Raw genomic sequence first — 27,874 nt, 5'->3', positions numbered from 1 at the left:
ATTGTATTATTTCAGATTCAATTAAAGTATAAAACTGAATAGAAAACAAGACAATACAGATAATCTGAAAAATATATATTTTCATATATGTCTATTCTAAATATATTCTAATAATGATTAAATGTAATTGTGCATTTAGCTTATGTATGTCAAATGTCATTGTGCAAGTCTTGATGTAAAAGATAGACATGAAACGAGACATCAGTTGCAACTCATGTTTATTCAGGAAACAAATGACACTACCACTTCTTGAGTTTTGACCTGTCATCTCAGAGTTTTGATTGAACAGTAACAAAAGGAAACAAAAACAGTAACAAAGGTTCTCAAACTAACATAAATACAACAAAATATCACTGCCTCAGTCTGCCAAATTAAAACAACCTCTCCCTCAATCCCTCCCCAACAGGACGAAAATAATAATAATAATAATAATTCCCAAAACTGCACTGCAATCCTCTGCCTTAGCAGAAATCAGCAGAAACATAACAAGCTGTAATGCATTCCCTGATTAGGCCGATGTTAAATGCGTTGAGGACTTGGTTGTATTGGAATGCCAAGAGAATGATGTATTTCAACTTGTCCTAAAATGGGAGCTGAGAATGAAAGAAAAAAAGTAAAGCTGGATTTAAAGCACCATTATCTGAAAGCAAGTTTAATTCTTTAATCAGGTCATTGCATTTGCAAGGCTTTTCATTACAAGTTGCTACAAAGAACAGTTAATTCCTGCTCCTGCTCCTGTGTTTTGGGCACCAATTTGTTTGGGTTAATATGATTGCAGGATTACAGGAGCAGCCAGTATACTAGAAGCAAACTCAAGAGTTTTTTGCAGTGTTTTTTTGTTGATTTTTTACATGGCAATGATGGAGAGCAGAAAATAAAACTGAAAAATATTTTGAAGACAAAAATTAAAATCACTTCTAATATTTCCTCTTTTTATTCTTTCTTGTTTTATTTCTTAAGTGGATCTTTCTTTTTTTGTTATTTTAAACACTGATAATCATCAATACACGTCTGAGGAGGAGGCAGGAAAGGATCATGGAACAGGTCGCCCATAAAAATGTGGCCCATGCAGGTCCATGTCCAGCAGCACTCCTGCTTTCAGAGGTGAGAAGTATTCTGTCTGGTCAAGAACACCCAAACAGGCTGTAACATCATTCACAAAGCTACATTACATCTATAATATATACAACACCACCTAGTGCTAATCAATGGTACTGCATGGTGAGACATGGCTAATGTGGGATCTAGTGTTACTGTAGGTTCTGCTGATTATGGAGAAAGCGGGCTACTGAAAAGGGGGTTGATACTGAAAGCCAGGCAGGTTAAAAGAAGAAAAGCATCACTCTGAGAAAATAAGTATCCATTTTCCTTTGAAAACACGGTTTATTTTGTTCTTGATTGAATGTTATTTGTGTAGTTCTTCTTAACCAAAGAACCATGAGAGCACGTTTTCTCTGTAGGTGTTGTAGACTCTGCTCTGAGAAGAAGTGAGGCTAACACTGATCACATGACTGATGTGTTTTGGTGGCAATTTCTAACCTCTTTGATGCCCTCCAGGAAAAGGGATACAATTCTCATCAGAGCATAGTAGTGTGGTGACAGGTAAGGCATGAGGATTCAGTGTTTTTCTTTTTTTTTTTTTTTTTTTTACTTTTAACTAATTGGCGTCCTCTACAGCTTCTCTTCCTCCTCCCTTTTCCCCTCCCTCCCTAGTTCCCTCCCACCCTCAATCTTGAAGTCTGGACGTTGTTTTGTGGGAGCATCTCCTCGTCTTCTTTGCCATTTAACTGAGAGACGTGATGTTGGAGCGACCACCAGGGGGCACTACAATACGACGGCCAGCAGGCCTGATGGGGACATCATCTGGAGTTGGGGGTCCTAGAGAGAGTTAAAAAGAAAAAAAATAGATAAAGGATGTTTGAAGAAAAGAGAAGAAAAAAAAACATAGAAAGAGCAATTGAAATGCAAAACAAAAAAGGAAAACAAGACAATATATTTGACTGATGTTGAATAAAAAATCAAAAAGATGAAATAGTCAAGTTAAATATTAATATATGTTTTTTTTTTTACTGATATCTGTTTGTCTCAGTCTCATTTTTTATGAAAATTGGTGTAAAAGGAAGTTCTCGCCTTGTTAATAAGAGGATCATCAATAAAAACCAAAATGACAGGCGGAGCTGCTACTTGTTGCTGCTTTCGGATTGACCCAACATATCACAGTTTAAGGGGGCGTGGTGGAACAGTGGCTAGGGCTGTTGCCTCACAGTAAGAAGGTCACAGGTTTGCGTCCCGACCTTTCTGTGTGGGGTTTGCATGTTCTTCCTGTGCATGAGTGGGTTTTCTCTGGGTACTACGGTTTCCTTCCACTGACCAAAAACATGCATGTTAAATTGTCTCTATGTGTGAGTGAGAGTGAATGATTGTTTGTCTCATTTGTCTCTTGTGACTTGTCCAGGGTGTACCCTGCCTCATACACAATGACCGCTGGAGACAGACACCAGCTCCTCTGTCACCCAGACAGCAAAAAGCAGGTAAAATGGATTAGGATCACCGGTTTGATTCTATTATAGAATGCAAATTACTGTCATTAAACATTGTATTACTATTTTTTTCTGAATGTTAGCGGTTTAAATGACAGTGTAGTGACTACAGCAACATTAGCAAAAGATGTAGGAGCTTCACTTAAGGAATAGTTTCCAAAGAATCAGCCAGGATGTCTGCTCCAACAAACGATCAGTGAGAGCATACATGGAAAGTAGAATGATGTCAGACTGTGATACACCGTGTCTAATCCAACATCCCTCCCCTCTTTTTTTCCAGACAAGTAAATCAACTCTGCAGGTGGTATTCCTACATAAACTAAAATAGAAGGGAGTCATGGCCACTTGGAGAGTTTGCACGCAAGTACACACAAACATAACAGCTCCAAATCCTGGAAAACCAAGAACAGCCTCACTCGGCTTCAAATGCTCAAGTTTGGAAATTCTTTCCAGCAAAGGTCACCTTTTTTTTTTCTTCAACATGCTATCAGACATCAGCAACTTTTAACTTCAAAGTGACGAATCAGCTATGAAGATGACTACACTTACAAAAACCTGTCAGCACCTCATAACTGCGTTCTATTACTAAATAGAAAACATTTTGTCTGAAAAGGAGGAGACAATTAGCAATAACTGTGAAAATAATGAATATGGTCCATTATTTTATGTATAAACAGTGTCACTGTTTCATAGTTTGACCAAAAAACATTAGTTTTCTGAATCTAAGATAAGAATTTATTTGTTGACCTAACATATGGATACAATCAAGATATCTTTCCGCAACTCTTCGTAATGGAACAGATGTCTGACAAAGACAGTGTTATGATCTCTCACATTAGATAGGCCTTTTTAACAGGCCGTGTCCAGATGGCTGGACTAGAAACGCTGCGCGTTTCACAAGGCCTTGAGTGAATCCAGCGTGACTTCAAATAAGTGCAAATGTCAGGAAAACTTTGCTTTACGGTGGCTTAATCCAACAAAGAGGCTGTAACTGGAGGTCAAAGTGTGCTAAACAGACATCTAGAGTGTTTTATACAGTAAATTGTAAATCTCTGTATAGGAGGCTGTCACATGNGGGGGGGGTCCAGAGATGAGTCATTGTAGGTAATATTTAATTTTACCAGGTTAAACATATCAAACAAAAATAATAAGCTATTAGGTAGAACAGAAATACATTTTCCATTTACACTCCCTAAACACTGAGTGTGTAATGTGTTTAAACAGCCCCAGTAGAAAAGTTGGAGACACTCCTTCATTATTTAAAGGTTAGCCTAACCTTTTGGCTCATACCTTTTTATACGATTCAAGTTATTACTAGTGAGAAGTATAATATAAATACTTCTAAAAAGTATTTAGAAGATGTTTCTTTTAATTTACCACCTGTATAAAAGTACAGGTGGTAAACTAAATGAAAAAGCAACAGAGAATTTTGAGTGTTGGGTCATTAGGTGGTAATAAAACTTGTCAACTGATGATGGTGATAAAACATTTAAAAGAGCCAGTTTTGACTTAAAAAGTTCTCTTATTAATGTTTGAATTAATGGCATGCATTGTCCATCCCTCTGTCATGTAAATACTGTATAAGAAGCAGTCATAGAAAATAAAATCATGCTTAAAGTCAAATTACTATTAACTGACAACAGTATGAAGCGGCGGCTGAGTTGAGTTTTAACGAGTGAGAGTTTGGAATATCTCAGGAGCACACATCCTCCTTTGATATCAACACTTACAATGTCAACCAATGAAGACCAGAAACAAAAAAAAGAAAGGACAGGGTGATACAGAGATGATGGTTCTAGTAAGAAGTTGGGCTCACCGGGTGCTATGGGGTTACCTGCTAAACTAAATCCAGACTGGTGCAGATTTCTGACAGGCTGCTTGGTGGGAGAGGTGCGTGCCGAGGCAGAGGGGGTACCGCCACGAGACATGGAGAATTCAGACACGGGGCCATCGTACATTCCTCTGGGCACTGCCCTCAGAACCGCCAGCTACAGGACAAGCAAGAGGAGCAGAGATGGAGGTTCAGAGTTACCCTCAACACGAAGAAAAAATGTTGTAATTTCTAAAAACAAAGTTAACGGTTAACCAAATTTGTAAAAGTTTAATATTATATGACTGTTTGTGCTCCTTCCAAGGAACACAGAATTATATAAACTCATAGTCATACAAATATAAAGCCCTTCCAGATGCTTAAACAGAAGAAGCATAAAATAAAGTATCTGTATCAAACTGACACATATTGCTGCACGTCAACAAGAGTTTGTCTATTAGTGCTGTGACTCAGTGGAATCTTGGAAGCTCCATCAAGAGTTAAAAAGAGACATCTGTGAACCAAGGAAGAATAACAGTAACTGCTACCAAGATAAACAGAGCACGGTTACTACAGCGCCATTGACTCATCAGCAGCCAGCTGCAAATTAGGAAACACTTGGGGAAAAAAAACTGTTTGGAAATAGGAATGCTAGGGTCATAAGAAAGATGGAAAATGCACAGAATGAAAGGCTTGTTTTGGTGTTAGATGATTAAAGTCAAGTCAATAAACAGAACCTCTTTCTTATGGTCTGAATTTGGTGTTTGGAAGAGCTAGAAATGTCCCTTTTTTATGTGTACCTGCTTCCTGGCTTTAATGCGCTTATATGCAAAGTCAGGGAAGGGAGTGCAGGGGATGAAGCGTCCCACTCCGGAGGTGGTATGAAGTTTCCCGTCCTCCAGGACAATCTTCCCCTGACAGATCACCACCAGTGGGGCGCCGCGGAGCTCCATGCCCTCAAAAACATTGTATTCAGCAGCCTAAAAGCACACAAGGTAAGTTAGAGGAGATATTTGTGGAGAAATAAGTTTGTTGCAGCAGCAGAATAAATACATTAAACATAATAAGTTGTGCAGCTCGTCTGAGGTTATTTTTCCATGTGGTTTTGAAATTCTATGGTAGCACAAGCTCTACTTGTTATAATCCTCTTATTATTTCCTCATTCATCACCTTGTTTTTTACACTTGTCTGTTTGGCCTGAAGAAACAGCTGCCATCACCCAGCTGGCATCTGATGCTTTTGTTTCCCTTCCTCGCTTGGCTCTTTGACTCCCATTGCTCTTTTTTTAGTTCTTTTCTAATTTCTATGCTATTAGACAATCTTTCTCCTTCTCACTCTCATGTTGATTTATCTATTCCCTGGCAACGATTTCCGACCGCGCATTTCCACCGTCCTCCAACTTAACGTTCCTCAGCATGTTTGTGATCTCTTATAGTCCCCTCCCCTTGTTCCATTGTTATTTATTTCCTCTGCACACGGCCCCATTTTCTGCTGCCGTCCAAATTCAGGCCAGAACAGGACATAGTAACTAAGACTTACAGCGCGCCAAATATGATGTCATGACTAAGCCGAGTGTGTGTTCGGTTGTGTGTTTGTGTTGCTGCCTGTTCTTGTCTGTGTTTCTTTTTTTCTGCATTCATGAACTGTTATGTTGACAACAAGTTTCAGTCCAAACCAGATGTGGGTTTACTGATAAACTGAGAGACAGCAAAGTCTGAGGAAACCACTTTGCCAACACAATGAGCTAGTGAACAGGGTCAGCCATGTTTAGTCTTATGAGTAACCATTAAGGGAGATCTTTCAACACGGGGAGTTGCTGTGCTCTTGCGCTGTACTTTATGCTTGTATTTTTTTTCTCGAAAGATACTCAGCAGGAAATGAAAGAGTGACATATTTATGCAAGAACATATGAATGTATTTCACAGTTATAGAAAGTTTATTATTAGTCCAGTGTCATCCAGTTTCTCCATCCAGAGACAGCAAAGTGCCATTTCACTGCAATAAAACAACCAGACAACTAAAAACCCAAAAGTTTCACTTCCTCAACCTAAACTCAAAGTGCACTTCATCAACAATATATATATATATATATATATATATATATATATACATATATATATATATATATGTTGCGTCTAAATGTATTTTTCCCCTCATTCATGTTTTTCAGTAAAAGCAGGATTTGTCCCAGGCTGCTAAAGCCTTCATTTCCTGAACAGCTGAACTGCCAGTGTGCAATCCTCTAATGTCTGTGCAGCAACACAAACCTCATTTCCTAACGTGTACCAGGTGTACCGACAGCATGTGTGTGTAACGCGTTTTCAGGCCCTGGTCCAAAAACATTAGCAGGTAGAACAAAAACACATCTGTAAGAGGAGAAATCTCACACATTCCTAATGTAGTTTTTGCTTTAGATTTTACATTTGACTAGATGATGGCATATAAAACTTCCTCCATTTAAAAAAGTCAATATAATAATTTAGGAAAATGTAAAAATTATTTAATAAGTGGAGTTTTATGAAAAAATACAGACTATTTTTTTTAATTTGGTTGCACTGTTTAGTGAGTTCCTCACTCAAAAAAAAAGAAGAAACAAAGCTTACAGATGTAAAAAGTATCAAAAATCTTTGTAGATGTGCTTCAAATCTTAGCTTTTACTGTAGCAAATTCCTGTGCAATAAATGGCTTGCTTTAGATCCATTTTCCCAGTCACAAGTGGATTTTGGATGATCTGATGAGTGGAAGTTGTACCTCTTGATTATGCAGCACATGCAGCTGAATACTGTTGATTAGCTCTGGTTCAACCGCAAAAGGAATTTTGGAAAATGCATTTGAATAAGTCAACCTTTTTTTAAAAATCATCACTTTACCCCGGCTGAGCGGTTTTGGATTTAGAGAGGGTCAAACTTTACATTGACAGCTGGTCATGTGACGAGAGTGGAATTAGTCGCAAATATCCACCGAGACTTCATTTCCGTTCAGAGGAACTAAGAGCTTTTTGGACGCGGTTCAAAAATGTGCTTCCTCTCTCTAACCTCCAGTGGTGCTCAGACAGATGTGGAATTTAAAGCACATATCACACTCAATGATGATTGAACTCACCAATTACTAAAAGAGTCGTTTTGTTTGTTGACATTAATTTGCTCTTTGAGTCGTTATATTACAGGTATTCAGTTATACTTTGTGACCAAATTGACGTATAGTTTCACTAATTTAAATATTGAGCATTTTAAATAAGCACATTTCCTTCTTAAAAGAAGGCAAAAAGAGGCAGAGGAAAAGAAAGATACTGCTGGAAGAGAATTCAGGAGGTAGAAAAATAACCTGACACAAACACAAGCGTTGGCCTAGCTACACACCGAGTTGTGAGTCTTGGCAGTGATGGTGCGAACGGCGTCTGTGTCCCAGATGACCAGGTCGGCATCAGAGCCCACAGCAATCCGGCCCTTCCGAGGGTACAGGTTCAGGATTTTAGCGGCGTTAGTGCTGGTGACGGCCACGAACATGTTCTCGTCCATTTTACCTGTGGTCTGAGTGGAAAAAAACCAAAACAAAACAGAGAATTGGAATTGTTTCTAAATAAAGGGAAAAGTGGGGAAAGACGAGTGAAGTGCAAGAACTGGCACACAGAAAAGGCCCATTCTGCGCTTCATTCTTTTATTCTGGATGTGTATTGCTCAAGCTTGTGCTGAGAAATTAGGAAGTGGTAGCCATTTTGAATATGAAGCTATGCACAATCTATAGTTGTACATCCAGTGATTATTTCCTGAAAGTTTCATTCAATCCTGTCCAGTGATTAATGAGATATTTTACTAAAAGACAAAGTTATTGCGCAATCTGTTAGCACAGAATAGCTGTTGGAGATCAGTCCCAGCTACTACCATGCCAAATTGTATGTGAATATCTGTAAAATTGACTTATAGCCATTTTTGTGTTTTGTAAGGTCAGCTGACGTGGCATCCATCTTGAATCAGGTTGACTCCAAAAGTCAATCAATTATGGATGTACATCCAGTGATTACTTTTTGTAAATTTCATTAAAATTCATCCAGTGGTGCATGAAATGTTTTGCTAACAGACAGACACACACATTCTAATCCAGTGATGTAAATTACAAATGAGCTGAAATCAGATATAATGTGCATGATATTCACTGATTATTTTATCACTCTGGGTGATGTTTGCACATTAAAATTTAGCCAATTAGCTTTGATGAGAATTTTATGTAGGTGCAGGGAAACAGCTCTAAAGAATCCAGCTGTCAGTCCTGCTTGGAGTTCGGATCCTGTGTCCTCAGGAAAGGCCACTCAGATTTTAGAGCTGAGAAAGCCAAGTACTGATTTACTGATAACAAGAAAATGCAAAACAAAAATGAGTGATTGCTGCTGCATGAAGGAAAATACAATTGTGGAGATTGTAAAAAAAAAAAAAAAAAAAATAGAATAAAGGAAGGCAGAAAACGTGACGAGAAGAAACTGAAGGAACGCTGAGTTAAAGGGGAAAAAGACCTAAACAAATAAATCACACGAAGAACAAACTTTTTGGGGGGAATAAAAAAAAAATGAAGACCACAAAAAGACAGAGATGTAAATCTGATTGAAGAAAACAGTCCTGAGGAGAATGAAAAAGACAGAACAAACATTCCAGATGAAAGATTTAAGAGGGGGAACAGGGTAAGGAGCAAAAAATGCTCAGTAAAAACAAATGCAATAAATCAATTTATGCCTGTGTTTTCATTTAGTTGCCTATTTTGGGTCTCCATTTTCCAAACTTCAAAAACCTAAAAAAAAAAAAACGCAGCCCAACTGGTCCTCACCACAGCTTTATCCCAGATGAGTGTCATCCTCTCCTCCACTCCGTTGACACCTTCTGGGATCTGAGTGAAGTCGTCTTTTCCAATGGCCTTCTGGGCCACGCTGAAGGTGCAGTGTGCGCTGCCAGTCACACTCAGGTCTCCACTGGGAGAAGGGGAAACATGACGATGGGATAAAGTCAGCGAAACAAACTCTGTGTACACAAGGAGAGCTTTTCAAACACAAGAAAGGCTGTTTATTTATGCTAGCAGGAGAAATAAGCAGCAAGCAGCACGCCAAAGTTTGTTCTGCCAGCGTTTCCACATGATACCTAACTCTCCTGCAAGATGAAGCCCGCTAGCTGGGTACCAGCTACCATGAGCAAGCTATAAACTCAAAATAGGTTATGTTTTTGTGCAACATCCATTTATTAACGAGCAGAATGACGCTTGATGTGCTGATCTCAACAACCACGAATTCCTACTTGGCTTTTTTTTATATAAGTTTTCCAAAAAGTCTAAGATGATATAGCATGGTTTAAAACAACCAAAAAAAGAATGTTTCATTATGTCTCAGAGAAGCACAAAGACATAAACAAGTTAACACCCAAACCAGAGGGAGTCACTGTGGCGCTCACCTTGCCAGCAGCGTGTTCAGATAGTCTGGAGTGGTGGGATCAGGACTGAGCGGAGGTGACGTAACAAAAGAGGCAGCTTTGGCCCAGTTCTTGCTCCAGTAATGTGTCCCATCAGTCCCCAGGCTGGCTGTGATCGGCTCCCCAAACACCACATTTCCTAGAAAATAAAATAAAATAAAAAATGACTGCCATAATAATAGAAGATGGTGAGCGGAATTAGTTTAATCCTAAACTCTGCAGACATAAAAAAATTTGGTATTTCATCTGAGTGTTTTTAAGTTGGATATTAATGCAAATGCCTGAGATGCACAAAATTCATATATGGTAATCAAGAGTTGATTCCTTACAGTAACATGGGTCCTTCACTTTTAGATGACAGTGATTCATGTCTTTTCTGACTAAGATGAAAGAGATTAAAAATTAATTCAAGCAGAAAAAAATAAAAAAATTGGGTCTAGTGGACTCTAAAGAATGCTCATGAATACACAAACAAGGTAATCTGCACTGACTGTCAAACCCTCATGTGGTTTCACCAAAAGTAACCAAACACACAATGTTCTTTTCTGCATTCTCTCTTTTTTTTCATTCTCGAAAAAATTGTGTGTTTCACAATCCGTCATGTTCTGGAAATCCACATATGTTTTTGCCGTTAAGAGTGGAAAACCCAACCATGTACATCTGAATCTAAATTGGACCTGATTACTTTCTTTGTAAAGTGGCCTGAGATGACTTTTCTCGCACATTGGCACTTTATAAATAAACTGAATTGAATTAAACTGAGCCACAAAAAAGACCTACACACACAAAGTCAAAAATGATGTTAACAAAAGAGTCTTCTTTTCCCATTATGTCAAGCAGGGCTTGAGTCATTGTACATCTGTGTGCTGTCCCCGTGGTCCAAACTAACTTTTTCTACTTGTAGAACTTCCTGGTTCTCCACATGCAAACGTTTAGGAGCAACAGTTGAATTTACATTCAATGCAACACATTCTTTTTTTATTTTTTTGCATTTTCTTTAGAAATGATTTCCTACTGCAGATGACTGAAGTCAGGATTTTTGCTCTGAGAAAAAACATGCTAAAGTAAAGCAGGCTATTCAAAAGTAAGTCTTACACCAATTAGATAACAGACCTGAAGTAAACAGTCTTCTACAATATTAGGATAAACTTACAATGATCTAATTAATTTACCTTCAGAGATATGCAGTACTTTTAGTCATGTATTGAGACTTACAGCTTTCAGGAAAGTAGGATTATGCTGCAATTGCACTTGAGGTATGCAGTATCAGCTAAAAGCACTTTTTTCATCAACCTGGTATGCCATCTAACTTGAAATGCTTCTCGTTACCTTTTTTCCGTGCCTGCGAGATGATGTCAGCGGCGCTCTTGCTCATGACTCGAGTCACATAGAGAGGACAGTTGGTTTGGCTGGCAATGGTTACGGCACGAAACACCGCCTCGGCCTCCAGCTGCAGAAAGGCCAGCGCATTGTTGTTGAAGGGATTTTTTTTCTACATTGGAATCTTGTCAGATATACTTCAAATAACTGAAGGCAGAACAAGTTCTGCTTCTTTTCTGTAGTTATCTGATTTGAGTCATTCTTTTTGAATCAAAATGAAAACAAAGCATGTGTGTTTTCAACAAAATTGGCTGTAAAGACTGTGGATTTGTTGGCAGTGAAGTAAATTGATTAAAAACAAACTTCATTAAAGACAAAAAAAGTTGAAATGAACTTAAATAAACTCAAATAAGAATCACGCTTCCACGTTTTATTAAAGGAAAGGCTTTGAAGGCAAACAGATCGGACAGTTTCTGTTTTCAACGATGAGCTAAGCTCACATCTTTTTTAACAATAAATTTTATCCATTCCTACAGTGTTATGTTTTTAGAAGTCAGTGAACTAAAACTCACTTTTAAAGCAGACAAAAAAAGTATTGTATATTGTGTATAGATTAGGTGTGCTGAATGAATTCTATTTGTGTTGTTTTGTACTACAAAGTTGTGTTTAAACACTTCAGCTGATAATTGTGCTCTCATCAGCAAATTCAGCCCAGCGTCAAATCCAAAGAGAACATTCAAGACTAATAAAAAGTAATAAGAGTAATAAACCCGCTCGGCCTCTGTTTAATTGTATTAAGTTTAACAAGATCTTGGTGCCTGAGACTCTCCTGTAGTGTATGACATGATGGTGCTGGCGTGGTAACATCACTTTATTGTTCCACAGAATGGAAAGTCCCTGCAAGCTAAAGGCAGAAAAGTTGAGTTTAAAGTATGGTTTTCATTTTGCTGTTTGTAGAAGAAACATCAGTGGTGACAAATGGTGGAACCAGGCGCTATTCACACAAAACCTCCAGTGTGTCTGAAACCACATGTGTGTAACAAGATCAATATGTGTGTGTGAAGACCAGAGCAAAAGACAGTGTGTGTGTCAGAGCGATATTTGTGTTGCAACAAGCAGCCTGTATGAGATTCAATCCAGATGATGTAGTGCAATTAAAAGCCCATTTTCCTGCCAATTCCTTTTCTGTACTATTACTATAGCAGTTTTGAAATATATTGTGAAATGTAATGTGTCAGTGTTCTACCTCTTCTGGTCTACTCAGCACATGTCCCTCCGGTCCAGTGATACCAATCTGCAGCATCCGAGCCTGCTCCTGTAGAGCAAACACGCACACACACACAAAAAAAGCTGTTAGATCCTCAGTTCTGCATGCAGGAATATCTTTGCGGTTTTCAGTGTCGTGAATGCCCGAGCAGATGTGAAGCGGTGGTCATGCTCCAGAATGAAAATCTGTTTCCGTTGCTTTCCATCCGTGTGAAGTATACGAGCAGCGGTTTTGTCATCGTGGTCGGGCCACACGCATTTCTCTGTGGGAATCTTCAGGCCGATGAGGTGTCCTTGCACACATATTTAAATTTTGATTTGCAGTAAATCCAGAAGTGAACCCGTCATGGAGGTAGATGAGAAATTTCAGACATGGGCTGCATGCCTACATAATCCCCTTCAGTTACTTTTGAAAAAGACACTGCAAACATTTTATAATTACTTTTGTATGGCTGTACTGCTGCACTTACAGTACGAAAAGGCAAGCAGTACCAAAAGTAGGTTTTAGAGTAGGAAGTAAAAGAGACAGTGAATCCAGTTTAAATCACAAAAATGTCCCTGTTTAGTACTATAAGTGTAATAAAAGCTTCACAAGAAAGTCTAGAAACTGTTACAAAAAACTGTTTTATTCTCTCTGTAGTAATTAGGAGTTGTTGTTTTTTTCTCCTGATCCACATAATTGCATGTTATTTTTATTTTACCATAGATTAGTCTGTCAAAAAAGATTACACAAAAAAAACAGCAAAGAATAATTTTAATTAACTAAAAGAAAAACCCATGATTTTTTACTGATTTGGGTAACATTTTTCAAAGCTGTGACAGAAAGCACTGTTCTTGGAACACACTTTCGAGCGGCCTTGTAGATTTGAAAGATTTAAGAAATCTCAGGCTGCTTGCCACATTTCTAGTTTTGCTCAATGAGAGGTGGGATTATAAACTTTGTGAGACCCGTAGTCGTAATGTTTTTATGGGAATGCACAGATACAAAATACTGGAATGTGTGTCGCTATAGCAGAATATCATTTTTCCAAATTGGCGCCAACACACACACATTCAGTAATGAGTTGCAAACCTTTCATGAAAAGTTTTTTTTTCTGGATTTTACAGTTTGTATTTATAAAAAAATTTAAAACAGACCTTACCTCAAATTAACTTAGCCATGGCTATAAGCTTTTTGGGAGATATATATCACATAAATGCATTTATTACACAGGTAAAACAGGTGTTAGTTTCAAGGGAAATAAAACCAAGACATGACCTATTCTTTAAGTTCAAACGTATTTGATCTCTTACAGCTGATGTAAGTCAGACTTCTTTAAAGTTAAGCTTGTGACTGGAGTTGGATTTATAATGAATCAGACCCAACACAGTGATAGAATCCAGGCACCGTCTGAAGTTCTGACTAACACCAGCTGCCTAAATCCATCAAGTGTTACGGCTGATTCACTTTCAATCTCATATAAACTACACCCTCACATTACTATCCAACAGGAAACACAGTCTCCCTCTTGTCACTGACACATTGTTTAGCCTGAATGTTCTGCAAACAGAGTGATAAGGGAAAGAAAAGTAAACTCGTGTGAACTAAAGTTTAATAAATCAGGTTCATCACTTCAAACATAAGCAGATCACAGAACTGGACATGGGACAAGCTATAAAGAGAGGGAAATAAAGAAAATAAATCTTTTTTTTTAAAGTTACCTTAGCAATGATCTCGCCATTTTCAGCATGGATCTGAGCAATGCCTCCCCTTTCTGCCAGGAAGGTAAAGACCTCATAAAGCTGCATGACAAGAAGTGGGGGGGAAAAAAAAACAGCATTACTGAATATATTTTTGTAAATCTAGTCAAGCTGTTTAGACAAGTATCAGACACTACTTTTGAAATCCTAGGTCGCTGATAAGCCACAATTTAGAAAAAGCCCACAATTTACAAGAGCTCTGCAATGACACACTGCAATTACCATGTGTGGTCTCCAGAAATGAAACTCGTGGGATGAGCTGCAGTTGTTGCCACAGTTCCTGAGTGCGGAGCATGACATCAGTTTTTCAAGCTGGACTATTTTAGTTCCCTCATGTGCTCCTTTAAAAATCAAATTAACCACGGCTGCATGAGAAACCCAAAGAGTCCCGTCTCACACTGAATTTCTCATTGTTTTTTAAGTCAAGTTAGTTGAAATGCACTCATCCACTGGTAAATTAAAAGAAAAAAAGATTTTGTCTTCTGTTATTTCTCTTCAAAAGTTCCAAAGAACCATAAAGAAAGACTCTCATGATGTGATTGCACTATAACAAATACGGAATAAAAAAGAGACAATTTGCTTTGTTGTAAGATTAATGCAAAGCTTTCATTAATTTAAAACAGAAAAAATAAATTCCAACTTCAAAAGAGTCTTTTTATTAGAAGCAGTATAAATTTGTGTTTTCAGACACCGTTTGCTTGCGTAAGATGAGTGGATATGTTCTACAGCCTAAGTAAAGCTCCACTGAGAACCAACATTTATGTCAACATTTATTTGTGTTGCCAAATAATGGGCATTAGGTGCAGCAATAGTTGAGATCTTTTAAGAGGGGATCTGTGGAAAGGTTATGAACAATATCTTACCTGTTGTATATAGCATTTTGAACAAACTCACTTAGGAAAATCGTTTAATTCTGACCAGATTGATGAGCTAACAGCTTGTCAAGTGGAACCAAGACTAAAGAGATCTCACTGTCACAGTTCACATTATACAGTTATTTACACAGAATACACAGCAGCAGCATCTAGCTGTATCACCTCTGGTGCAGCCTGGAGCACTTTGGCAGAGACAGTATGCTTTATTCTACTGCAATAACAGTGTAACACAAAACTGATTGAATCAAAGCTGTTTTAAGATGGCAAGAGTCTACTTTGGTTTTAGCAGGTAAGATATTATTTTCTTTCTAACCTTTTCACAGAACCCCACTTAAAAAATATGAAGTGTCAGCCATTTTGAAGTTCTTATACCTCACTGTTGGTCAACTGATAGTAGTCCTTATAGGCCATGTAGACCTGGAAAGAGTTCACACCTGTAAAAGAAAAAATACACACATTAAATTCCACATTATGGAGATGAAACATGATCAAGTCTGATTATTTACTGTAATCTGAACATGATCTCCAATTAACCAAATCTCTAAAGTTCTATTTGAAGGACTTTATTTTTAAAAGTTAATTTGCTGCCAGCTTGTGTGCACTGATCCTTCTTTTGTCATTGTTACTGAAGTGAAATGTCTAAAATGCTCTTGTTGGTCCACAATGTCATTAAATGTTTTCTCCAGAATTTCTAATTCCATCTTACAAAAAAAATCCATCTCTACCATCTTGGACCACATGTATCAATTGTGCTAGATAATGCACCATTTATAAGTGCAGTACAATATGGTAGAGCTTAATAAACTCACAGAAAACAGAAGGATAAAAAACAATGGCCAGGACCATGTTTGTGTTGAGAAACACAAATTAGAGCTAGCTGGCCAACAGCAGCCAAAGTTTAAAAACAAAGTTGGAGTACATACCACCCAAAAAGATCAAATGTGGAAATACTATAAACTAATAATAAAGATAATAATTTCATTAGAAGGTCCTACTTGAAAAAAACGCAAGCATGTTCTAACCAAAACATTGTGTTACATCACCACAGCCTACCTTTCTCCTTAATGAGATTATCCACCTCCTGCTTTATGCTGTCGTCCCAGTGGGTGATGTCCACGTGCAGCGAGTAATCACAGCAGGCTTTCTCATCGGCCCACTGCCTCCACTGGTCAAAGGCCTCCATTAGGCTGCTGCCAGGCTCCGGGATCACATGATCCACTGGTGGAGGTAGACGGCAGAAGAAAGGACAGCAGGATTGAGGGGTGAGCAGGGTTTGTGATGGTGACAAAGAGAAGGCATGATAGGTCAAATCAAACCAAGGGACTGATAAAGAAGTGACAGAGTTTGGTGCAGACAGTCCAACATTTCACATTTGACACATCAGTCTGCTGGTTTTGCTCCTTTCTCTGCGTATTGTTTATCTTGCATAATCAGCTGTCAGGGATGCTGCAAAGCTCAGACGGTGTCAGTCTGAATAAACCTTGTAAGATGTCACATCACATTTTGTTTATCTGTGAGCAGACGTCCCTCAAAAAGTTAGAGCTAGCTCCACTGTTAGTATGATGCATTTAAGGATATGACCATGTTTTTTTGTTTTTGTCATATGATACAGTGGTGGCATTAACAGTAAAAATAAAGGTCTAACATTCCTTAACGGAATGCATATCACCCACTGCCTTTTATGTGAGAGATTTAAACTGAAATCAACTTGTGCTGAGAAGAGACAGGGTTCAAACCTTGTAAATGACATTATACATGATCTCATGTCATATTGTAAGATCTCACAAGATATTGGTAGTGCTCAGACTATGTTAGCTACTACCACACACCAAATTTTAGCTCAATATCTATAAAATTGACTAAGTTACAGCCATTTTTGTGTTGACTCATATTGATTAACTATGATGGCCATCTTGTATTGGAGTGACTCTAAAAGTTTATAAGTTTTAGATATACATCAAATGATTACATTCTGAGAGATTCATTAAAGCCTGTTTAGTGGTTCATGTAACACTTTGCTAACAGACAGACAGGGTTGGTGCCAACAGTTAATCCCAAAGTTTTATTCAAAAAAACATTGTGCGATGTGCAGTACTCAAATTATGTGTTGGGGATAATGCTCAGCTATATCACACCAAATATGAGCCCAATATCTGTAAAACTGGATGAGTTATAGCTATTTTTGTCTTTCCTAAGGTCAGTTGGCTGTGGGTGCCATTTTGAATTAGGCAGACACTAAAAGTCAATCAGTTGTAGATGTATAACCAATGTTTACTTTCTGGGAGTTTCACTAAAATGTGTCCAATAGTTTGTGAGCTAGTTTGTTTATGCTTTGGAACCGGGCAATAAATATTAATACTTTCAGTTGTGTGATCGCGTATTATAAAATTACATACATGATTTTTAACTAAATATATACACAGTTTTTTGTGTTTGCTGTCAATGAAATTACTCACAGCAGTTGGTTCTTACAGTATACAACTGTATCACTCTGCACCAAGCATGCTTTATCTTATTCAGCTATTATTCAATAAGGCCTCCTGCTAGTTCACCACCTGACCGCCTTCTTTAGCTCATTAAAGACGCTGCAATCTGCTTATGTTAATAGGATTCAGCTAGATGCAGTCACAAATAAATTCAAACTCAAACAAATATTAGTAAAGTAAAAAGAATGGCAAGCTTTCCACCGCAAAACATTACTGTTGCCTATTTATCATCTCAACCACCTCATCATCATTATTCTAACACAAACAAAAGACTTACATATATTGTGTACAATAAACAGAATGATACACAAAGTACTCGACCCCACTTCTCACACAACACCCCCTGGAACCTAATCCCTCTGTGAATGAAGCTCATGAATAGAGCTTACTACAGTAGCATGCCTGTTAGTGTCTGTATGAAATGCAGAGCCGCACTGGCAGACAGCCAGCAAAGTTAAAAGTTAGCCTGAAAGAAGAAGGTTATTAATTAAACAGTTGTTTTTTAATCATCATTCTGCTATTATATCATCTCTAAGCTACATGCAGCTACATATTAAAGATAAATAAAAAATCTGATACACATGTTACTAAGGGGTGCCATATTTCCATGGGAGCAGTTTTCCACCCCCTTTATCTCCTACACTCAGTCTTTTGTGTTGCCTTTTTTTTTTTGGTAGTCTTGGGGGGTAGTGTGGGGTTTTCCCATAATAGCCCCAAACAGAGTCCCATCCCTCCCTGTCTTGTCCTGTTTGGAGTCCAGCCCTCTCTCAAACTCACAATAACCCCTTTTTTTGGCTCTGATCTATATGGGCTTTGCCTGCAGTCAGTGTCACTTGTGTGGATGCCTTTTCCTGGAGCTCCTACCAATCATAGTTGTGCCACCAGCAAGGGCAGCCTTTGATCCCTGAGCAAAGTCATCCACAGTCGTGGTTCCACGGTACGGCATCTGGAAGTGGGTGTGGATGTCAATGCCACCAGGGACTACCATCTTCCCGTTGGCCTCGATGGTCTTAACTCCACCAGGAACGATCAGGTTGTCGCCAATCTGCCTGTAAACAGGATACAACATTGTCGTATGTGCATGGTTAGGATCCTGAACATCAAAAACAAACAATAATTTTATTTTATAAAAAGATATTGCCAAACAACAAATCTATAAAAAAGACAAAAGCAAATATTCAAGCTAAACTTTTATTCTTGCTACAGTTAACGTTGGTGTTAGTCAAGCCTCGAAAAAGCATCTTTCTAAAGTAGTACATCAAAATGAAGATAGAAACAGCATTCATCTAGGGTGACATCAACATGTTGTCACCATGACAACACATAAACATTTGCCGACTATATAAAAAAGACAAAAAACGGGAACTTCTGTTATTAAAACTTTATTGAGGAGAAAATCCAGACAGACAGACAGACAGAAGCCAGTTTCTGTGTGTGAATTCCAACAGCTTGATGGTGCTGCAGGCAACAGGGTGATTATTATGCAACACCAGACTTTATATGGGTTCCTCGTTCTGAGCTCCCTCACTAAAGGGCAGCAGGCACACCAAGTCTACAAAAAAAATAAAATAAAATGGAGCCATTTTCCAGTCATCCTCAGTCTCTTCTGGTGGGCTGGACACAACTAGGGGCTGGACTGGCTGTTTACTCAGGGATAGGAAAACACCAAGAAAGGCACCAAGGTTGTTCCTATCAGGAACAACTGTATATCTTAACCTATTTTACTTTCCTGAGCAGCCATTTGCATCATCAAAACTCAGAAACACTTAAATGTGAAGGAGAGATGAGGCGGGGGTGGTTGAGATACATTTAACAAAAAATAAAGTTGAGGATAAGTGGGGAAAGTAAAAGGGAAAAGAGGCAGTAGAGGACTTACTTAATAAGGCCATCCTCCATGTAGATATCAGCATTGAAGGACTGGTCATCGTTCACAATCCTTCCTCCTTTGATCAGAAGCCTGTCGCTCTGTAGGAAAGAAAGATGGGTGGAAGGGAGACACAACAATGTTGTAAGTTAGTGTGAGCATTCCAAGAAAAACACAATTTGGCAAAAATCATCAAACAAATACCAAGTAGAGGAAGGTTCCTTGAAATATGTATTTGAGCTATATTTACTGTGAAACAGTGCTTCATCACTTCTCTGTAAGTAAATTATGTCCCTTCTTCCAGCCATTGGAGTTGAACAATGTTTCATTCATTTATCCATTCATTACTGGGAAGAGACTTCCCATGCAAACAGATCACAGTTTTGTTGTAGACCACCCTGCAGATCTGCCTGCCAAGCAAAATAAACCTATAATTGTGAGAAGACTTTTTGATCAATATCAAAACTGTATTTTAACTTTTTTCTTTATTTAATTTAAATACCTAAAATAAAAAAATTGATAGAATTCACATATATTTAGACCACATGTTTTTGTACACAAGCAGCTTTTTGGCTCCTCCTCATATAAACAAGCATATACATTTTGTTAAGACTGTTGGACTCAGACTGAGCTCATGAGCTCCAGAACTTTTATTGAAGTTATGATGATATCATCTGAGAAACTGAGTTCTACTGCTGGGAACATCGATAAAGCTGCTTTTTTTTTTTGCATGGATCACAGATTAAAATCGGAATAGTGTTATTTTTAATTCCATAATGCAACAAACAAGCTGTGGATTTCAGTAGAATAAATTTGTCCAACAAATCCAGTCACCAGTATGGATTATTGATAATTATCTGAGGCAGTAAGAGCAAAGATCTCCACTGAAGTAAATGCTTTTCAGTGAAACTGCAAAGCAACATCACATCTAATTCAGCATGACTTCTCATGACTTCCTCCGATCTGGGCGTTGCCACAACAATGCCAACACTTCAAAAAATTCCCTGCTGCTGCTCCACAGATCAACTCTTCTAGGTCGTTGTCATGGTGACGAGTTGGTTCAGGCACAGTGGACAGGGCGGGAGCCATGGCTGCCAGGTTTTGTTGATGTATATCAGCTCGAGTGTTTCATTGGCCATGGAACAGGGTGGAGTGCTTTAGGGATAGATGCGATGTTAGCTGGCAGAAGGGCAGCTAGACAGCTGGTTGGGAGTTTTCTGGGCAAACTGTTCAGCTAAGCTGATGCTAAACCCGCTGGAAACCGGAACATATGCATAAACAGTTTCTCAGCAGAGTAATGTGAAAAGCTCATTCTAACAACTACTGATTTTAATCAATTTGTGCATTAAATTGTTTTAAGTAGCTTGATGCAACAGTTTGTTGTACAGGAAACTATCTGGGAAGAGCACACAGGATATGGAAGATGGACGTCTCCACAGAGACATCTGTTGCTGGTTTATAAATGATCGTAATGAAGTATAGAACTTCTTGTTTTGCCATTTTAGGATTTGAAAGAACAAAAGAAGAAGAGCTTACAGCTCAACCCTTAAATGTGCTCAATTTTAAGTCTTAATAAAACTCATAAGGGTGAATCATTAAAACCATTGAAATGTAATATTTTTTAGTTTTAAAATAAACTGGTTCTGACTTCTCTGTTTAAGACACATTTATTTTGTTTGTCCAATTATATAAATGATATAAATTGATCGTTTAACTTATTTAAAACAAATATAACAGAAATAACTTCTATTTACAATCTTAAAGATGCGTGAAAGTATTTTTTATATAAATCAAAAGGATAAAGTGTTATCCTTATTACAACTTTATCTCAAATTATTTTTGCATAAATGAGTGCACATTTCTCGTTTATACATCTGTAATCCATAAAATAAAAAAGAACTCAGTTCCTCTCCCTACTGAGACAGAGAGACTTTCATATTTTCCCATCAGCCCATGTATGCAGTGATTTAAGCTCCTGGCTAAAGACCAAGAGTTACATCAATGTAATAAACTGAGGTCAGCCCTGAGCACATCAAAGAAGAAAAAAAAAAAAAAAAGTTAATTGCAGCTCAAAGGATATACTGTACTAATTATATGCAAACTCAGAGTGACTAGTTCTTAGTGTGTGTTGTGGAAAATGGTGGTAAATAGTGATGTATGTAGTGATGGAGCAGTGTGAAACTGAGCCCAGAGCCTGAAAGCAACCACACCCTGAAGCAGCACATGACAGCTCACAACACATAGTCATCAGTGGTTGGAGCTCAGCTCCAGCATAGATCACTGCTGAGATCGCTGCTCTAAAACTGTCGCTCATTTGCTCAGACAATCCATTTCAAAGAAGAGCTCTGTTCAAAAGCTCTACTCTGAGCAACATCTAGCTCTGCGTTTTATAGTATTTATGGATGCACCCACATGACTTCACTTTATATTTGAGCAAACAATTAGAGTTTTATTCTCTAATACCAAACGATTTCCTGATTAATGAAAAGCAACTGGCTCTCATCAACCGGACAGTAAAGAGGTTTGTTTTGATTTATAGCACTGCAGTCGGGGGGGGGGTGGACTCATGCACTGGTGACTTACTGAAGTGCTCAGTCAATCTCTTTTTTTCACGTACACACAGTCACTTTTTCATTTCTGCCTGCTAGCTAATGACAACATGCAGAAGACCAGAATCACTTAACAATCAATAGCTTTCCATAAACCGACAGTCCACTGAAGGATTGAACAGACCTGCATTTAATTATAGTCAGGGGAACACTAGATGTTAAGATTCCTAATCCAAGGACTCAGATCATCAATCAAAAATGACTAGATGAAAACCAGTGGTGACACTTAGAACAGCCACAAACATGTTCTAACTTTCAGAGGTCTACACCAGTGGTACAGATACAATTAATTAAACTGTCAAGCCTTTTTAAAAAACCCCTTCTGATTTCACTTGCACTGGCATTACTAAATCTCACTCCATAAATCTAAATGTGGACTCAAAATTTAATGTTTTTAATAGTCTGTTACAAACAGTCTCACTCTTTCCAACTAACTGAGGTTCATGTCATTCAACCACAAACAGCAAATATGTTGCACTCAATATATTCATGTCCACATGGTAAAGCTGAGCTGTGAAGTGATGCTGTTTTCGTATGTTGCCACAGTTACATGTATGTTGTCAGCATGCCAGATAGCGTATTCTGTTGGTATGTATTCTCTCAATTATTCCTTATATGATTTCAGAATTGCTTTTATATTTAGACAAGAAAAATACATACATGCACAAAAGCCAATTGTGTCATTAAAAAATGTTCACATCCACTCTTTTAGATGTTCCCTCCCTATGTAATGGGAATCTTGTGTCTTTGAAACATTGAAACATTACTGGATTTAAACCATCTGTGTTACTATGTGGTCATGGGAATACCCCAGACCAATTGTTACAAGTTTAACGAGATAGTACTATCCTTACAGTGAACACATGCCTCAGTCAAAACACTGTCTGAAATTTTTATTGCTGCCCTGACTTTGACATTTAATGCCTTTCACTTGCTGGTTTTGGAGCTCATGCAAGAAGCCCTGAGTCTAACATTGTAGGACATGGCCACAGCTGTATGCAGAATGTGGATTTAGTTATGCACAACATTAGAACTAATGACAGACTTTTATCGAATTAAGTTAAAACTATGCAATAAAGTGAGTTGCAGCTGTTATTATAACACACTTCTTCTTTGCAATAGCAATGACATAAAAGCCTGCCTCATCCTGCATTCAAAGTAAGAGAATTTAATCTTGAGTTATAGTGTATACACAAGAAATCAACGGATATATGATGCAACACAATATGGTACAGTATTACACATGATGTCACACAGTGCAAAATGATTTGATGAAACAGAACAAAATACAACAGAATAAGATATGATACGAGATGATACAAACCATTGTGATATATGTTATGATAAAATGCAATACAACATGATTTGATACATTATGATTGAGCTTAAATTAAACTATAAAAAGTTTTTAAAAATGTGTGATTTAAAGGTATAAAACATCAACTAAAATCAGATGGAAGAACGAAATGGTGGTTAAAAAAGATTATTAATGAGCTAAAAGTTAGGAATTAGTAAACCCAATAGAATAATAGCCTTAGATATGTAACAAGCTAGCCAGTTAATAGTTAACTGGCTAACTAGTTTAAGGCAAGGCGTGATGTTTCCAATATAAAACAACAAAACATTAAGTGGTCTTGTCAAACTAATACAGAATCAATACATGTTTAAGAAACCATTACAACTGTTTGAAATCAGCCTCATGGTATTGTGTTAAATCAGTGTGAAGGCTACAAATGCCTCCTATAAAGTCAAGTTGAGACAATGGATAGAGAAAACCTGTTCTTCTCTTTCTACATACTTAAAGGTTTGAAGTCAGTCTTTAAATCATTCTACCATTTAATAAACTGCAATCTCCAACAAGTATTTACATGCTTATATGTAACATTTCTGGCAACAAAAAAGATTAAATCTCAGGTAGAAAGAAAACAAAGCGCCTGAGTTAATGTGCCTCCTACTGCACAGGAAACTGTCATTTTCTGTTACATAGTCCAGCAGATATCAAAAATAGACGGCAGGATGTTGTTCTTGCGTTACTATGCTGACACTGACAGTGTTTTTCCACTTTCACCAGACAGGAGAGGAAAACGCTCATAAAAAGGGATGCAAATTACTAAATGGTCACTCTGCTGCGGTTAATTAGCAACTGAAAGGTCCTGGAAAACTCCACAACCACAAAACAGGCCAAAGGGGCTGGGAGGAAATGAGAGGAGACCTCCATTAGCTGTGACTGAGACCCCTGTGTGGGTGGAGGGAGCTGTGGCGAGGCAGGCTGGGACCAGTGGAAGAGGGAAGTCATCTTGAATGTGCACCGGTGCCTCTGCTGCAGCCCGTTGCCTAGCAATCAAAAATATTTACTCTTTACCCAAAACTGCAGAGGATTTTCTTTCTTTTCTTTTTTTTTTTTACATTCTGGAAAAGTAAAAACAAGCCCTATCTATTTGAATTAATTGTTGAGGCCCCTGCCAGAGCCACGGTCAGAGAGAGATCCTGCTTGTCTGGAATGTTGATCTCAAGATAGACGGGTATAGTGTAACCTTGTAACCATGGTGTTTCAAAAAAAACTTATCTGCACTAGGCCAAACAAGCTAAAAATCTGAACTCGCTCAGTTCAGAGGTCTGAGAAAAGTCTGTGCGTGCGTATGATTGATTCAATGCATATGCACATTCGCAAACCAAACCTAAGATTGTGTGTATTTTTCTCCTGTAACAGTTCATTCATTGCCAAGATAAGGTGCACTGCAACTTCTGGGTGGTCAAGGACTGTTTTGCTTGCCCCTGAGCCCACTTTGCTGCAGCCTGCCTGGTGAGGGTATGATCTGTTTCTGCGCCGCACCAACGGGGGAGAATGGGTTTCAGCGTTTGGACACAGAGACCGTCTGCTGGGTCCGTTTCATGCCCGCAAATGTTCATTCCAGCTGGAGGGGATTACAAATGACATGTACCAGCCTGGAACAACACTGAGACTGCTGTGACTGGTAATAAGGGGGGAAAGGAGGAACCACACCTAGAAATCTGACAGAGCCACTTTGGCAGAGAGCTGACAGATGAAAACAGCTGGAACAGGACAGACAGATGAGGAAAGAAAGAGGGAAAGTTTTAATGGGGTTACAGCAGGATACAGCAGAAACAGGTTGTTAACACTTAAGTCCTTAGTGTAGGTATGTTTAATATGTTTATCCTCTTTTCTGAATCAATTCATTGCTTAATGATGTGAAATGTCAATAAAATTGTAGTTGATTATGTGATTTTAAAAACAATATATATATATAAACTGAACAGAAGGAGGTGTGCTGGGTTGTATAACTTCTTCTGAAATGATCAACTTTGCAACGGAGAAGACTGATTTCTACAGTTTTGACAGTGAAATGTTTTCTCATTCTTTCTTGACAGTTAAGGGGTTTCTTTCACTTACTTTTCTTTTCAAAATTGTGACAGGTCTCAAAAGCAGACTCCGCATTTTCCACTCAGACTCCCACCACAGAGGCACGGTTTTGTAACACGTGCTGAACGTGGTTTGGCATTGTCTTGCTGAAGTAAGCAAGCTTTTCCCTGAAATATCTCGACAATATGTTGCATAAAAGAAATTTGTTGTATAATGTGCTAATTTAATGACCAAATAAAATTCAGCCAGTTTTGTGAAGTCAAAAATGTTTTAAAATCAGGTAATAGAACAGCAAGAGCCCAAACACGTTGGGAAGCTGAGACACGCTTCATCACAATATGATTTAGCTTGGATTATAATGTGAAGATACCTCCTGTCTGTTTGACAAATCATTTAGATACTTTACCTGCGGTCACACTTCCGTGGTGACACATTAGGTACACCAGGACAGCTTTTCTCCATTTAAGTGCTAATGTTGAGTTCAGAAAGTAGAAATCATGTATGCAGTTTATTGGAAAACATGCAATTGCAATATTATTGTGACAAACTCATATTTTTTTCACTCCTTTCTTTTTGTACTGTCATGACGGTGCTCACTATACTCTTTAGTGTTGTCTTAGCATTTAGCTTTAGCATTTTAGCTATGTCAGGATAGTCTGGATCCATCTTATTGGATCAAATATATTACTGGCCTTCAGTTTGGGTGCAGCCCTAATGTAGTTCCATAAACCTGAACACAACTCACTCTTGTTTTAAATCCTCACAGTCTCTGGTCTCTTTTATTCTTAACAAGCACCAAGAGACTGATTTTCTCTTGCTGGGTTAAATGATTCATTTATTACCCTTTGGTTCAGCATCCCTTCTTGGTTATGACCATGGGTAGATATATTTAGGCCTGCTCTGTACTGTGACATCCATGATGTGAAAAAGAAGGCTATATTTTGTTTTCCTTTCTCAAAGGGGGATGGTAAATTTCAAAGGCTGCCCTATCATAAAGGAAATATCATGGGAAACTAGCTTATTTTTTAACGTGCTCTGGAAGGAGTAATAGCATAAAAATGGACACAGATTAGGATAATGAATAAGATCTGAACATAAACCACACATTAGGTGTAAAATCAGCTCAGGAGATCAGACAAAGGCTGCCTCTCCTCTCCCACAGCCGAGCAAAACACACCCCTGACTGCAGCCAGAGCTGCAACAATGAAAATTGGAAGGCAGGCGTTTCAGACTGTCTCTCTCTGTCACACACACACACACCCACAGAAGGAAGAGGGAGTGGAGGAGTGAGGTTCCTCTGCTGGTGTAACACCCACCATCAGCACCCAGCTGCCTCGCTGCGTGTAACACCAGCCATCGCCGAATTCAACCCCCCCCCACCCTCTGTGTGCCGTGACACACCGGGTCTGTCTCCCTCTCAGGATGCAGAAATGCAAGGACCACACTACAAGGCCGGCTAATCACAGCTCATCAGAAATGGGTGTGTACCCACCCCACCCCCACCCTTCTCCTCTCCTCGCCTTCCCACTCTCTGCAGCATCAGTCTGCAACACAAACCCTGTCTCTGTGTAGTCAGCAAAGGAGGGGGTTCACTCTTACCGCTGAATTTAAGTCGACCTTTAGTAGAAAAAAAACGAACTGATGTACAGAAAACACAAACTCATTCTGATTATAAATACACTATGCCACTAAAACGCATTCCTTGTCAATAACCTGCCACAAAAGGATCAATAAATGGAGCCCAGAATACTCCTAACAAAGGCTGGATACATTTCTGTCAAGCTGTTTAAAACAGAACTCAGTTTGCTTTGAATTTATCATTTGGAACATTATACATTATTATTATAATGAAAATTATTATCATTTTTTTAAAAAAAGCCATTAGCTAAACGTGCAAGTACAGGCCTATATTTTTATTTTATTTTTTATTTTTTCTAAAGCTTCATAAATCTATGCACAACAGACATATAAATCCCTACAGAAAACATTTCAGAGATTTAATTAATTAATTAATTTATTTTTACCGGCTCACTAAAAGGCATGAACGCCCTCAACAAAGAAAGATGCAGGACACCTTTAAGAAAACGCCTTATCCCCCTGCCTGCCTGTCACTATGGCAGCCACGGCTCGCACCTCATTGTGCACATTTTGTTTTCCTGCAATCATGTCCAGCAAGAAAAAAAAAAACGCTGGAAATGTTCTCACCGAGCCGGAGGTTGAGGGGATTGTATCGCCCAGCAGCGGAATACTCAAAATCTAACGCAGTGATTTGCGCGCATCAAAGTTCCTACAGCCAGTCAAAGCAGATGTTTTTTTTTTTCTTTCTTTCTTTTTTAACTTACTGTGATCTTTGGGATGTTCTTTTTTCCTTGATAAGACATCTTTAGTTCACCTTTTCTTTTTTTTTTTTTTTGAATAAAAAAAATCCCCGAGCCTTTCAGAACTGTATTCCTTCTCTGCGGATGCTGCAGCGGCCCTCACCCGGATGGGAGCTTCAAGGAACGGTCGCCCCTTCTTGACAGTGCGGCTTTCAGT

At 38.4% G+C, this 27,874-nt stretch overlaps 1 protein-coding gene across 2 annotated transcripts; it reads right to left on the bottom strand.

Annotated features, from left to right (window-relative positions):
- Positions 1–201: 201 nt before the first annotated feature.
- On the bottom strand, positions 202–27,872 carry dpysl3 (dihydropyrimidinase like 3). 2 transcript variants are annotated; one of them, XM_017421410.3, is made up of 14 exons: positions 27,682–27,872; positions 19,361–19,449; positions 18,349–18,533; positions 16,052–16,216; positions 15,371–15,432; positions 14,085–14,165; positions 12,364–12,432; positions 11,127–11,247; positions 9,780–9,936; positions 9,166–9,307; positions 7,710–7,880; positions 5,151–5,330; positions 4,357–4,528; positions 202–1,878 (listed from the first exon to the last, which is right to left on the bottom strand). In XM_017421410.3, exons 1-14 carry the CDS (start codon positions 27,718–27,720, stop codon positions 1,784–1,786), a joined length of 1,728 nt encoding a protein of 575 aa, XP_017276899.1. In that variant the 5' UTR covers positions 27,721–27,872; the 3' UTR covers positions 202–1,783. The 2 variants fall into 2 exon arrangements, with proteins under 2 accessions (XP_017276899.1, XP_024862805.1); XM_025007037.2 differs by having other exon boundaries at positions 4,375–4,528.
- Positions 27,873–27,874: the final 2 nt, after the last annotated feature.

The sequence above is a fragment of the Kryptolebias marmoratus genome, linkage group LG13 (assembly GCF_001649575.2).
Source record: "Kryptolebias marmoratus isolate JLee-2015 linkage group LG13, ASM164957v2, whole genome shotgun sequence".
Taxonomy (NCBI): Eukaryota; Metazoa; Chordata; class Actinopteri; order Cyprinodontiformes; family Rivulidae; genus Kryptolebias; species Kryptolebias marmoratus.
The sequence above is the reverse complement of the archived record's forward strand: the minus strand, read 5'-3'. Positions and strand labels throughout refer to the sequence as shown.

What these genes read in the sequence shown, in the direction of transcription:
- dpysl3 (XM_017421410.3), bottom strand. Translation starts at nt 27,720, where the DNA reads ATGTCTTATCAAGGAAAAAAGAACATCCCAAAGATCACA. An exon ending in TGGTGGCACAACTATGATTG is followed by an intron (nt 16,217 to 18,348) that starts GTAGGAGCTCCA and finishes TACCTCCACCAG; the next exon opens with TGGATCATGTGATCCCGGAG. An exon ending in TGCTGAGTAGACCAGAAGAG is followed by an intron (nt 11,248 to 12,363) that starts GTAGAACACTGA and finishes GCCTTTCTGCAG; the next exon opens with CTGGAGGCCGAGGCGGTGTT.